The sequence below is a fragment of the Epinephelus fuscoguttatus genome, linkage group LG11 (assembly GCF_011397635.1).
Source record: "Epinephelus fuscoguttatus linkage group LG11, E.fuscoguttatus.final_Chr_v1".
Taxonomy (NCBI): Eukaryota; Metazoa; Chordata; class Actinopteri; order Perciformes; family Serranidae; genus Epinephelus; species Epinephelus fuscoguttatus.
Window position 1 is genome coordinate 6,114,394 of NC_064762.1, and position 14,909 is coordinate 6,129,302.

The 14,909-nt window shown below is 41.4% G+C and overlaps 1 protein-coding gene across 3 annotated transcripts in view; it reads left to right on the top strand.

Annotated features, from left to right (window-relative positions):
* Window positions 1–14,762, top strand: part of runx2b (RUNX family transcription factor 2b) — a 52,571-nt gene extending 37,809 nt beyond the window's left edge. For 2 of the 3 annotated variants that reach the window (XM_049590147.1, XM_049590148.1), the window contains 3 exons: window positions 4,619–4,786; window positions 8,757–8,918; window positions 11,493–14,762. In XM_049590147.1, the coding sequence (XP_049446104.1) occupies window positions 4,619–4,786; window positions 8,757–8,918; window positions 11,493–11,971 (809 nt within the window). In that variant the 3' untranslated portion in view covers window positions 11,972–14,762. The remainder of the gene's footprint in view (window positions 1–4,618; window positions 4,787–8,756; window positions 8,919–11,492) is intronic. The other variant, XM_049590149.1, reaches the window with a different exon arrangement.
* Window positions 14,763–14,909: the final 147 nt, after the last annotated feature.

A 14,909-nucleotide genomic window follows, 5' to 3' on the forward strand; every position in this document is an offset into this window, starting at 1 on the left:
CAGTGGGAGAAGGGCTTTATTGATACTTTATATTTTGTTTGTGACTAATTTTATTACCTTTAGTCAGAGCCAGACTAATTGTTTCTCCCTGTTTCCTCTCCTTATTCTAAGCTAAGCCTGCTGCTGACTGTGGCTTTAAATTTGCCATACTGACATAAAAATGGTATCAATCTTTTCATCTAACTCTCAGCAAAAACCATACCTTTATATTTTTTTAGCACTTGGAGCGAAATTTTGTGCATTGTTAATGTGGCCGTATTTTCAAATGAGTAATCACAGGTGTTTGTGAGGGATGAGCGAGTACACCGTTATCTATATCTATTCAACCAACTAAATTATTTGCAACAGGAAATGGATGAGACCTAACTGGAAGTTGTTGTTTTAAGCCTAAAAGTGATATAGGTTTATTCAAAGTTGCTAGATTTGTTCTATCGTAGCAAACTATTTACAGAAGAGCCTCAGAATTGAGGTTGAGCTCATTATCATTATTTCATCGCTTACACCAAGCACACCTTTAAACACGATGAAAAGCGCCTCAGCAGACAAAAAAATCATGCTTTGTCTCCCAAAATCCACCAAAACTATCATTTGAAAACTGCATAATAACACTGTAACACACATGACCAGCTGTACAGCTCATGTATCAAAAGCTCTGGTCGTGTTTAACCACACAGTAGACAAAGGTCCTGAGCTGTCCGTTTCAGATGGCTGTCATCTGCGTTTTCCCCTCTGATGTGGGTCGCATCGGTGCTACTTCCCACTTGGAGCCGTTGTTTCTGTTTGGCTATCCCAATATGACCTTTTGTATCGGGTTCACAAATTCGGAGTTTACTTTTCGGAGTAAGCCTCCTGAAGCCTTTTGAAAAGTCTGACTTTCTTTTCGGCATGACAGCTAACTGTTAGCATACTGACAGGTTTGGTTAGAAAGAGCTGCAAGTGTCATAGCGTCAGTGTTGAATTCAGACACATGGTGCAATGTTATGTTTTTATATTTGGGGGAAAAAGTGCAATCAGTCAAATGAATCTTTAAATTGTTTATTGTTGTTTATTTGTCTCTTTTTTGGCAAATTAATTAGACTCAAAAATACATCTAGAGAGAGTCTTTAACAATAACTGTACAAAAGCATGAAAAAGTTATACTTACTGGACAATGAAAAGGCAACCAGATGGCACTGGGGGAGGGACCAAAATGATTTAAAAGGTGCTGGATTATTTCTACGATATTATTATATGTGTGTTGTAAACATGATATCATTATTTTATTTTTAAATATCACAGTTACTGTCAATATCGGTATATCGCAAAACTCCTACATATTATTCTTGTTATTTTAGTTGTGGTGAAAAAAAGGACATTTTATTGTTTTTCAGTTATTTGTCAGGACTACTGGGATACAGGGTCAATCCCAGAAAACATTAGTACCTCTGTCTTAAAAAGATCTCAGTGCAAACTGTTCCTGAGCTTAAAAAAAAGTGGTTATTTGAGGCATATTTTCAGCCAGGACGTATGAGGGAACATTTGACTATTCGTCAGAGATCTCGGTGCTCAGACTCAGATCCAATCTAATGCAGCCATTAATTACAGAGGACTTATATTCTGTTTGCCTACTTGCTCTTACTAACTGTTATCAGATCAGCAGGGGCGAGTTGAATCCAGACTTATGTCTCTTGGACGGCTGAAATAATACTATTCTAGGATCAGTGTGCAACTGTGTGATTAGAGATACTATCTATAGAGGTGTTATCTAATCATTGCTAATCTTTTTCAGTGTGTGTGTGTGTGTGTGTGTGTGTGTGTGTGTGTGTGTGTGTGTGCATGGGTGAGCCTGCACTGTATGTGCTTCTGTAAGGGTGTATGCATGATGCATGCGTCCAAATGTGCATGATTGCATGCGCAGACGTGTGCCTGCATACGTTCATTCTTGCATGTGTGTGTTTTTGTGTGTGTGTGTATGTGTGTATGTAAGTCGCTCACATCTGGTCTGAATCTGTCCATGTTTCCGGCCGCTGGCTGGGCAGGGAAGTGGCAGGCGCTATCGAAAATCTCCGCTGTTTTCACAGGGATGATGGGAATCTCAGGGACTTTCCCTACGGCAGTGAAATCATCCGCCTTTCCCGCTCCTTTAAATACCCCCGGCTCATTCCTCCGCCCTGCTAGGGTTCCGATAAAACAGCTGAGACGTCTTGTGTTTGGCAACAGTTGTCGTCTAAAAGGTGTAATTAACTCATGAAGAACTGTATTTACTGTCAAGGCAGGCTAAACTAATGGACTTGAGGTCTGGCTGTTTGGAGTGTAAATTGGACCTTAATGTGGTGGTTGACATGCTGCATTCCTATAGGAGAAAATATACATTGGTTTCCTTTAAACTGGGCTGCATCCTTAGGTTTCTGAACAATATCGTGGTCCAGGGTGGAAGCTGAGAAGTTCAAGTTACTGGGGACGGAGAGCTGGCTTGTCATGCAGATCAGACTCGTCTATATCTCCTTAAATATACGCGTAAATATCCATCTGTATTTTGGGATCTTCCTCCAAGATGTCGAAATCCTAAACCCTCTCTAACTATTTCACCATTCGCCGTGCTGTGTGCTCAGCACTCTTCACAGAGCCTGTGTCTCCCGACTGGTTCAGACCCATCCAGTGCTCTTAATTTACTGGTCATCGGGGTCTCTTCCTCTCCATGTGCCTCCTCCCCCCCTCGTGTCTGTCCCCCTCTGTCTCCCCTCATCTCCCTCGGTCTCCCATTGCTATTTATTCCCATCACTAGGAGACGGGCTGTGCACAAAGCCCGCACTGTGTCCTGAGGCTTTTTTAGAATAGAAATTCGGTCTGTTGAAAATGGAAACGCTATGATTGACTGGGCACAGCTTGCACAGAGAGATGAGGAATGCCAGCGAGAGGCACAAATTATCCGCAGGAACGAGGGAGAAATATTATTAATGAAATATGGCCATGAATTATGTTATAAAGCAAAAAAAACCAACTTCAATAAGCTGAGGTTTTCAAGTAGCCGATATTAGTCGCGTTCCAAAGCAACTATGTAAAGAAGCGGATGATGTCTGTTTATTTTGAACTGGATGATGCCAGTCCGGTAACGTCATTGTAATAAAGATCATGGTCTGTCTGACTGTCACTGGCTGTGTTTTCACTCGCGCCATTCCCAACTCGTTGCAGAGCAGAATTCCAAACAGTTGTTCCAGAATAAATTAATTTGTTGTGAAGAGTCAGATAGTTTATAAACGCATTTCTGTGGCTTGAAATATTTTTTTTTTCAGACTTGCAGTAGTGGAAAAATGCTCCGCAGAGGATGAGGCAGTTTTTAAAATATTATTTTGTTGTCATTTGGTATTTATTTGATGGCACAATTGACATAAAATCTGCAGAGAGAGGAGAGGGAGAGGAGGGGTGAAATGCAACAAAGCTCCTGAGCCAGGGGGTCATTACTACACATGTTAGACCATTAGTCCACAAGGACCCCCGGTGAGGCAATTTTCTGCGGTCTTTGATCTCTGTAATGGTGATTTTTCTGAACATCTCCATCCATAACACCCACGCGGTCCTATAGGTGCAGTGCCAGGCCTTTGTTCCCAGCCCAGGCAGCAGGCAGGTTGGGCAGGATTCTGAAGTAGCTCGTTGTTTCTGCCTGAGCCAACTGGAGCTCTGCCAAGCACAGCAGGAGTTTCTACTCTCCTCTGTTTGATATTTACTTTACCGCCTTTACAGGAGAGCTAGTGCGAGACCAGACAGACGCACTGACACAGACCTGTGTCAGTGATAAAAAGGACTGTGTGTGTGCACAGGCCTCTCTTTCTACCCCACCTTTTCTAAACTAGTCTACACCTGGGCCTCTGGGCAGGTTTTGCTGTGGTTCCCACTACAGGGCAGATAAAGCTGCTGGGATCGAGATGGGCCGGCGCAGACAGAGAAAGTGACACATTGTCTTGTGTTTGTGTGCACGATTTATGTGTTTGCAGTGTGCACGTACTGTGTTTGTATATCGAAGGGGTCTCGAGTTACCAGCCTGAGAGAGTGATGAGAATAAAATCAGGGATATAAAGGGTGTAAAAGTATTGGCAGAGGAATGCAGGGAAAGATATAATATACTGTATTTGGCATAAGTTACGACTCCTGTGGGGATAATGGGGCGATGGCGTGAGAGCTCGTGTTTACCTGAGGAAGAAGCCTCAGGTTAAAACTAAACATACATGCAACTTCTCACTCTCCCTATCTTAACTCTCTCCTTTTCTCTCAGGTGCGGTGATATGAGATAATTGCCTGAGCCTTTTTTAATAAGCAGGATGTAGCATCCCATTCTCAAATGGCCTCTCTTTACCTCCTCTTTGTTTAGGAGCACAAACTATATTTACCAAGTTAGGCATGGCACACAGGAGCTGAGTCACTGAACTGTACATTATCGAGAATAACTGACAAACTGCATGCCAGGAGAACAAACAAATAAAATGAGATCATAAATCAGCTGTCAGCTTCATCTTATGCTGATGATAATATGGTTTACATGCAGCATCACAGCAGTTATTAAAACTGATAGCAAATAAAATTATTTTTTAACTGCAGCCTGAAACCTCCTTACCAATAAAACACTGTTCTGGTGTGTCCACAGGACATCGTCAGAAACTGGAGGACCCTCCCAAGACTGGTCTCTTCTCAGACCGCCTTAGTGAGCTGGAGAGGATGAGGGTGAGGGTGGCTGTTCCAACTCAAGGCCCCCGGCCAACTCTCAACACAGGGGCCAACTCCTTCAACCCACAGGGGCAGACACAGATAACAGGTGAGCACCTGATAACATCATAACAGCAAGCGCCACCCTCGTGAAGTGCCATAGAGCAGCGTATCTTACTGTCCTGTGGCTGATCTTGACCTCTGACCGCCCTGTGAAAAGATCCCTCAGGATTACACGGTCATTGATTCAAGTCTTGTGTCGTTAAAACAAGTTAAAAATGTAAGATCTTTCTACTGCACAACCTTTGAAGTGTATTTCAAGGTGTTTGTCACATATCAGAGGTGTCATACCATAAAATGATACCAGTGCCTTATTTCCCTGTACTGAACTATGAATACTTTTTTATTCAGCATATAAATAATTTTGGGCTTTAATTTTTGTTTGTGAAGTCTGTTGTGTTCAAGACTTTAATTTAAGGTGTGGCAATCATTCACTACATATCAACATTTTCAAACTTTGAAAGTGGACATCCTGCAGACGGCTGTTTGCATGATCTTGTTTGTACACATTGTATGTTCGTAGTGACGTCATTGTGCTACATTATGTGTGGTGCAAAACCATGCGAAATTGTGGCACAGAAAGAATGAATGAATGATGACTCCTTTACGACACTTTTGGCTCATAAATTGAGTATATTCCAAAAGCTAAATAATGTACTTGGTTCAAAAAACTTATGGAGTGTCAAGAAATATTTTTCTTAATGTTTCTACATTTAGAAATTGTTTGAATCAGTATGTTTTGAGTTTTTATTTTGTAAAATTTGATGAACAAACATCTGATTTTTTAATTATTTTTTAGTAATCACAGTATTTAAATACTTTAATCAATGATCGCCGGTTTATTAACATACATAACCTATTAGCTTAGGTTGTACAGATTCTAGAGATATGAAGCATTTAAAGATACTTCAATTAATGACATCACAATAAGCAAAAATACCAATGTAGGCAGTGGCGGACCATTTCTACTGCAGAATACAAAGGGTTAAAACATAACAAAATGAGTCACCATTACATGTGTTAAGAGTTTTGTCTGATCTAATACAAAACAGTGGAACACACTTTATTACTTTGAACATGATTATTGTGTGTGTCATTATGCATTTGCCTTATTGTGATTTTTACATTTCTATCAGTAAATATTCTTAATAATATTCATTTCAGACAGATAACCCATCCTTACAGTTTCTGTTTGCATTCAAAGATTAGACATTTATATGTTTTTCACATTGTATATAACACCCAAACTGCCAAGCAAATCTAAATATAGCATTCACTGAAGACATAGGTACATCTGATATGCCCCACACATCTGAACAGTGACCTAAAGGATATCACTGAATGAGCTGAGTCATGAACTGAGTCACAAACTAAGCAGCATTTACTATATGTAAGGTGAAATATCAAACCCCGACTGGAGCCACGTGTGTGTCCTGATGGGACCACAGAGCAGAACAGAATGCCTCGTGCAGTATGAGATCGTCTGTCTTTCTCTACTCCGTCACTATCTACATCCTAGAAGGTAACACCATCTGTCACGGTTCGGGATGGCTGCTACCTGATCACCCACACCTCTGGAGGCTCATCACAGGTCGTCATTTAGCTCTTAGTTACTCTCTGGCATGGCTTTGTAGTGTTACTTAGAGGATCATTTGAGGGATGGTTAAACAGCGTAGCAGTGTGGCGGCGCGCGGAGAGTATCATACACTGGATTGGATATTAATTGCATGTCAGCAAACTGCTTCTCAAGTCTAAATATTTTGAGGTGAATCTTGAACTTTATATCCGAGAGGTGGTTCCCAACCTTTTCTGTCTAACGTACCCCCACAGCCCCATCACATGAACCCAAGTACCCTTTCATCTGCACCATCCGTCATATTCCACATTTGTTTGTTTAAATTGATTTTAATCTGGAAATTATTTCAGGCTATTAATTATATAAAAGCGTTTAATGTCTTCATACAGTTGAACAGTTATGAGGTTGGTTTAGTTGTGTTTGCGTTCTTACTATGAACCACTTGAAGTGGCAGCTGGATGTTTAGCCTTTATTCCTTACTTAAAGCCGCTTTAACCCTTTATCCATCCTTTTCAGCTATTTTAACTGTTTATCCTTTACTAACTTTGTCAACTGTTCATCCATCATTTCATCCATTCATATTTTAACTGTAATTCCATTACTTATAACCAATTATTTTATTTATCTGTTTCTTTTAGCTAAATATTTCAACTGTCTTTTGTTAGCTTTTTGCTAACTGTTTCAACTGGTTTTCCTTTACTCTAACTATTAAAACTGTTTTCTACTTGTTAAAGTGAACCATTTCAACTGTCTTTCCATTACTGTTAGCTAACTATTTTTAAACTGTTTTTCCAATATTTTAAGCTAACTGTTTTAACTGTCTTTCCATTATTTTTTGCTGCTTCACCTGTCTCTCCGTTACTTTTTGCTAACTGTTTCACCTGTCTTTCTGTTACTTTTAGCTAACTATTTTTAAACTGTTTTTCCAATACTTTAAACTAAGTATTTCAACTGTTAATGTGTTACTTTGGGCTTTCTCACTTTTTTATCCATTGCCTTAAGGCAGCTATGTTGCCTGTTTTTCGGTTACTTTTAACTAACTCTTTCAACTGTTTTTCCATTACTTTTAGCTAACTATTTCAATTGTTTTCCTGTTACTGTTAGCTAACTCTTTCAACTGTTTTTCCGTTACTTCTAGCTAACTATTTCAGCTGTTTATCCGTTACTTTTAGCTAACTCTTTCAACTTTTTTTCGGTTACTTTTAGCTAACTATTTCAACTGTTTTCCTGTTTTTTTAGCTAAGTCTTTCAACTGTTTTTCGGTTACTTTTAGCTAACTATTTCAACTCTTTTCCTGTTACTTATAGCTAGCTATTTCAACTGTTTTCCTGTTTTGTTTTGTTTTTTAGCTAAGTCTTTCAACTGTTTTTCGGTTACTTTTAGCTAACTTTTTCCAACTGTTTTTCCATTACTTTTACCTCACTATTTCAACTGTTTTTCAGTTACTTTTAGCTAACTTTTTCCAACTGTTTATCTGTTACTTTTAGCTCACTATTTCAACTGTTTATCCACTACTTTAAGCCGACTATTGCAACTGTTTTACAATACTTTTAGCTAACTATCTCAACTGTTTGTCTGTTACTTTTAGCTAACTATTTCAACTATTTTCCCATTACCTTTAGCGAACTATTTAAACTGTTTTTCTGTTCTTTGTAGCTAACTCTTTCAACTGTTTATCCACCACTTTAAGTGAACTATTTAGTCTCTTATCTGTTACTTTTAGCTAACCGTTCTTTTGTTGGCTTGCTAACAACTTTTCACACATTTTGGCAACACATTGTGTTCAGGAATTACAGCTCACTCAGTATGTGGATATAAAAAAATCAAATCTTGTTACTTCAGATAAGCAAAACAAGTCTACAGTTTTTCTACACATCCCCTGGCAAGTGCCCTGGTTGGGAATCACTGAATTAGACACTTCATCATAACACATAAAAATAGCTCGTATACAATCCATTATAGACCAACTTTGATGCTCTACAGTAGTTTTGCAGCACAGACACACACAGTAAAGTGTGTGTGCGGCTTTTATTTTTTTGGTTGTGTGCTGGTGTGTTTACACCCTGGGTGTGTGCCAGCAAGGCTCTCTGTGCCTCAGCTGCAAGCACAATGTTTTATAAGGCAAACAGGAAGATCTTCTCTTCGAAGGTAAACATTAGATGTGTCATTATGGAGGATGTTGCATAACGCAGCCAACTGATACTTACCTCCAAACCTAAGCACAGAGAAACAGACACTAATAATGTCCACAGTTGTTGAGAATGTTATTGTCAATTTGCTACCCATTATACAAAGAAAAAAAGCAGAGCATTTGAACCAGCTGATGGGCCTCTGATAATTATTCTTTCTTTCTTTCCCTGTCTGTCTTTTTCTCTTTGTATGTCTGTCTGGGCTGTTTTTCTCCTTCCTCCTTTCCTTGCCTCGCTTCTCTTCTCCCCATCAGACCCTCGTCAGTCCCAGTCCTCTCCTCCTTGGTCGTATGAACAGACGTACCCGTCCTACCTGAGTCCAATGGCGTCCCCCTCAGTCCACTCCACCACCCCCCTCTCCTCCAGCCGAGGCACGGGCCTGCCTGCCATCAGTGACGTGCCTAGACGATTGCCAGGTAGAACCACTGCTCCGCCACTGTGTCAAACCACCCAGATAATCTCTTTGTCCCATCAGGACTGCCTAAACTGCCATGAATAATCCAGATAATACATTTCTTATCCAGCAGAATTAGGGAAGGGGAGCGAGAAAGACAGACGTGCATGCACACAGACATAAACAAAGACTACAAGAAGCATCTCAGACTAATACAGCATAGCGAGCTGCTATTAGCTCACTCTCAAATGAGAGGAATGAGGCATGTAGTCAGAGTCGGACTGTCTCTCCAGAGAGCGGTTTGGATGGCGTGGATGACAGTGGAGGAAAAAACGATTGTTTCCGTTTTTTCTTCGCTCCAAGCCTTTGATCCCAGAGGAGTATGGGTAATAACAGGCCTGGGGATAATAACAGGCTCGTGACTGACAAATAAAGTGTCTTTATAGCAATACACTGCTCTCACAAGGCATTCTGGGTAATTGCATTAGCCAGTCTGTTTGCCGTAGCGGCAGCATCTGTGTTCCAATTTGTCTCTGTTTTTCCCCCAATGTGAAAGCTCCTTTAAACTCCCTACATGCCGCCAGACAAGTTTCTCCCCCGTACACCTGTTTGACTCACTGCCATGAGAGGTTTTTTTCTACCCTACTTTTTTTCCCCTCTGTTTTCTTGTGCTAACGTACTACACCCTCCTGTGTGTGTGTGCGTGTGTGTGTGTGTGCCCCGAGCGAGGGTGAGTGATTACGCGACGCGGGCTGTGTGACTCTGCATTAGAGAGGGTTTAAAATCCAGCCAGCTGCCTTGTCAGCTTTGATTAGTTTGGTCTTTCCCTTCAACTTTCATCTCACGAGCGTCAGGCTTTGTTCTCAAAGCACACGCATCAACACAGGCCCGAACCTCGCCTGCCGCCTTCGCCCACTTGCACACCTCGAGCACTTAATGCCTTCTAAGTGATGTGACTAAGGCCCTCAGATCTCTGCAGATCATGTTGACACCTCGCCAGGCTGCTCTGTAACAGTATCCAGCCACAGAACATACCGACAAGTACAAGCAGAAGCTGATATGGATGCTCCAGTGCGAACTCTGCGCCGGCCCTCCCCTTCCGCACACACCTTCACACAGCTCATGTGTTGAAATGTTGCAGCGGATAAGACGTGGTTACAAAAGTTCATCAGTTAAGTCAAACACCTAATTCGGAAGTGATGCTCTAGAGTTTGTAAGGTCCTTCCAAATATTTAGGCATTGTTCCACTTTGGTTTCATTTAAACTAATAAAGCTGGATCTGGCTCATCATCACAGGGCCCCTTTGAGCACTAAAACAGGTCCAAATGTTAAAAGCAGGAGTCAGGAGTTTATTGAACAGCGCCGGTCACGTCTGAGATCACACTGCTCCTCTACAGCGGAGACAATCACCTACTATTTCTATTAGAATCAAACGGATCTTGTGGAAAGAGGAAGTTTAAAGGCCTTAATTGGCAGCATATGCTATCTGACGCTAGCGACAAACCCGGCTTCGCAATTCCTCCCTGCACATAAACACTGCGTTCCCCCCCTCCCCTCCTCTTCCCCGCCACCCCTTGTCCTCTCACAGCAGACATGGTGACACGGAAGACGCCTGGTGATTTATGATAAGAGCGCCATGGCTGGACTAAACCACTGAGAGGAGACGGGAGGGAGGGAGTGCGAGAGGGGGAGGACCTCCTATTCTCCTTAAACTCTGCGCCCAGCGCGAAGCTCGCCGCAGCCAGTTAGTGGTTTTTGGGTATTTTTTAAGGGATGAAGCGAAGAGAGGAACGAAGGGTGAGATGGAGCAGCTCCTTCTCGGCTCTCTCTCTCTCTCTCTCTCTCTCTCTCTCTCTCACGCGCGTGCACACGTACACACACACGCTGGAGCCGATGGGAGGCGAGGAGAGGAGCCACATCAGAGCTCAGCCCTGCCTCATTATGGATCTCATGGAAACTGTTTCTGCTCAAAGTGTTTCCACATGTGCAGCTCCTGATTCATCCCAACTGCTTTTTTATGTGCATACAGTATTCACACACATACGCACCCCCCACCCACACACACACACACACACACACACACACACACACACACCGTTTGCACACACATATTTGCATGCATAAACAGTTATACAGATACACATGCGCCAACACACACACAGAAACATAAATATGCAGAGGCGTAAACACATAAAGGCATATGCCTGTGTGGGACTTCACTCATGTGTTTGTGAACTTTATCAAGAGTTTACATGAAAAACACAAGTTGATGAATATAACAATATTTATAGATGGATGCTTTTCCATAACCGTGCCCACAAACTCCATTAGTCAAAGTCTTTTCTAAATTAGTTAATACACATATCTGGCTCGGAATATTCGATTACATACAATTTAATTTACTACTGTTTCCTTTCTCAGGGGACTTATTTGTTAAATTCGATTACTCGACAAGACAACGTGTTAAATAGTTTAAGAGTCCAAAGCCACAGTGAAGATAATCAGAACTGACAGACTGGTGGTTATTTCGGCGTGCATGATCGTATCTGCTGTGCTGCTGAATCCTAAATATATGGATGTCTCTGTGTGTCTGTAGGTACCTCTGACCTGAGCCCATTCCCCGGTCAGTTCGAGCGTCAGTTCCCGGGCCTCTCCTCCCTCACTGAGAGCCGTTTCTCCAGCCCTCGGATGCACTACCCGGCCACCTTCACCTACACCCCACCCGTCACCTCGGCCATGTCGCTGGGCAGCGCTCACTACCACACCTACCTTCCCCCTCCATACCCGGGCTCCACCCAGAGTCAGAGCGGACCCTTCCAGACCAGCAGCACGCCCTATCTCTACTACGGCGCTTCCTCCGGCTCGTACCAGTTCTCCATGGTTCCCGGCGGGGATCGCTCGCCGTCCAGGATGATCCCGCCTTGCACTAGCGCCTCCACGGGCACCTCCCTGGTGAACCCCAACCTGCCCAGCCAGACGGAGGGAGGGGTGGACGGCGACGGGAGCCACAGTAACTCCCCGACTGTCCTCAACCCTGGAGGCCGCATGGATGAAGCTGTCTGGAGGCCATATTGAAGAAAACCAAGGGGGCGGAGATAAGAAGTCAACTGATGTCATGGTTTGAAAGCACAAAACCTTTTTTTTAATTGAAAAGGGGATTTTTGAGCTCTCATCAGCTATCTCTTCATTTTGCTCGGAAATTAAGGTTGAGATAAAAAACAAAAACAGACCAGACTTGTATGGACTCGTCTTCCTGGAATGTGTTTTGACCAAGGCACTACAAAGGGAGTCATTCTCACAGCAATAATGAGAAAGACAATTTTGGTTTACTAGGCCCAAGTGGATGAGACTTTATTTCAGTTTTATTATAATCCACAAGCTTCAAGGGATGCTTCAACAATATTTGTAAAAGACTGCCTCTTTTGTATAGTGTTTGTATTTCAATAAGGCTTTTTGCAGAGCATGTTTTTGTACTACGACAATATCAAGATGCAAGTTAGGCACTGAGTAGCAAGTGATGAGAGTAACACATATGTTACCTTAAGTGGTATGGACAGTAAATTTGCTTTAAACCAATTAATTTAACTTGTATATTGTGGGTGAAACGTTGGTGTAGATTGAGGCGTTTTCTTAGTTTTAACTTATAAAGCCATAAATTATGTATTGTATTTGAAACTTGAGTCAAAGAAGTGTAATCTGAATATTTTTGATGCATCTATATGACTAAGTTAAAATGATTTTTTCTTTTTTGATAGGTAATTTAAGAGAGTGAGAGGTTTAATTGTTTTTGTCGTACCCAAAGATTTAAATCGTTTCGAATATGAAATGTAATTTCCAAAGAGTATTGCAACATGTTTCTTCTGGTGTAACTTTCAGTTTAACTGCTCCACGCGTTAAGAGCCCAACATCCTCGCTAGGCGTTGACACACATTTGGCTTGGTATTAAACCTTTGGTATTTATTGAGCAATAACTTGTATTGTGCCTCTTGGCAACATACCATGAAAGAGAGCTTCAATGGGGAAAAATAATTATCCGTCGGGGAAATTCTGCTTGATTTCTTTAGTTTGTCTCGTCTGACATGCTCACAGATACATGTGTATCCTCTCGTCCAAATAAGAAATGGTACATTTATACACGAACTGACATGTAGCCCAAAGATGATTTTTGGCGGTGCCACGCCTTGTGGTGCATGCCACAGCAGCAGGTCAGACGTTTAAGGTTCAGTTACTTTATGATACATGAACTCCTCAAGACTGGAATAATCCCTGGATGATCTCAAGTCTCATAGATTTGCGTATTTTCATTTTCATATCCAGTCCGGCTGTCGAGATTATAGAGAAACATGCCAAGTCTATCACAGCTTTCATATCATGTGCAAAAGATGGCTTTGAAAAAGTTTGTCTTAGTGTGTGACACACACGGGTACTGTCTTTGTTTGTTTCTTTGCTTCTTTCTCTTTCGGTCTCTGAGACTGAAAAGGATATATCACAGTTAAAGACAAAAGAGAGACTGTGACATTCCTTCAGACTTTTATTTATTTTCCTTTGTTTTTAAATTTGCTTTTGTTGGAATGGTTTACCGAACAGATCTGTGTCGTCCTCGCATACCGGTGTCACAATCTCAAACCATTCTGTGGCTCCAGTATGACGGGAGGTCTGATATTTTCCAATTTGAAATTACTATGTGAGATTTAAAAAGAGAAGTGTTGGCGTTAGAGGAAAAAAAAGTGCAAAAACCGAGGTGATTGGACGCAGCTGCTGGCAGCAAACTGGTAACCAAAAAATATGGGAGACTTGTGTATGTTTGTTTCATAAAGCACTTATTTCTTGTTTTATTTCTAGCAGCACTTGCGGCAGGCTGCCAGCAGGGCTCGTGGTTTTGGTCCTCAGTGCAGATATAACACCACTGGAGTCACACACACACACACACACACACATATATACACACTCAGAATGGATAACACTTGGCCAAACAAGCCATTTACATTGGAGTTGAATCTGATCTCACAAGGCAGTTGGTATTTGTTAAAAAAAAAAGCATTTCTCTTGCTTTCATACAATATGATATTCAGTGCATGTAGGTAATATAATAACCCAATTTGAAAAAGCTGAGAAAAACACGGGCCTGTCCAAGGATCAGGCTTCAAGCTTTTCATTGAAGGTTTGCACGCAGTGCCTCTTTCCCCGTCTCTGCAGAGGATGTTCTGAACTCACTTAATGGAATTGAACATGTCACAGTACATTTCCCCGACTGCCCCGGCCCAAACGAAAAGTCTTTTTGCTGTTACAGTGTAACGTAAGAAACCAAATAAAAACCTTTTAGATTGTTGTGATTTTACAGCTTTTTTCCAACTACGAATTAGTCCAGTGTCTCCATAGTAACGATGCACATCTGTGGGAATTTTTTTTTTTTTTCATCCGCTTCTTTCTTTCCAAACTGAACAGGAAATGGTCTTTTAAAAACTGTTTACACATCAATGCAGCACTGACATCCCATTTTGTCCTCATCTGCTTTTGTTTGTGTTGTTCATCCTCCTTTCTTTGCTTCGGTTAAATGTTGCGTCATCACAAAGCCTTGTATTATTTAATGATCAACATGTATGATATCCAGGAACCATTACCTTACCCTGCTCTTATGTAAAGTTTACTTGTTATGTCTTTTGTTGTGCTTCTTCTCTCATGAACACTTGTCAGGAAACTGAAACTAATGGAGACTCCATTAGGATTTGCTGGTACGTTTCATAAAGATCATCAAGTGAGTTGTTTTTTTGTTGTTGTTTTTTTAAAGGGACAAACAGACCTGACAACAGTGAGTGAAATTGGCATTGTGATTGTACATTTTGTCTATTTTAAGAATAAAATAGGAATTTTGTAACTTAATTTTCCCTCTTAATCTCCTCTGTCGTCTGAAACAACAGGGCACATAGTGTTTAGATTTTCACGTCTGCTGAATTTTCATTTAAAGTGCCCCTCAGCTTAAAAATGTGTTTTGCTTTTTGTGATTTAATGAACA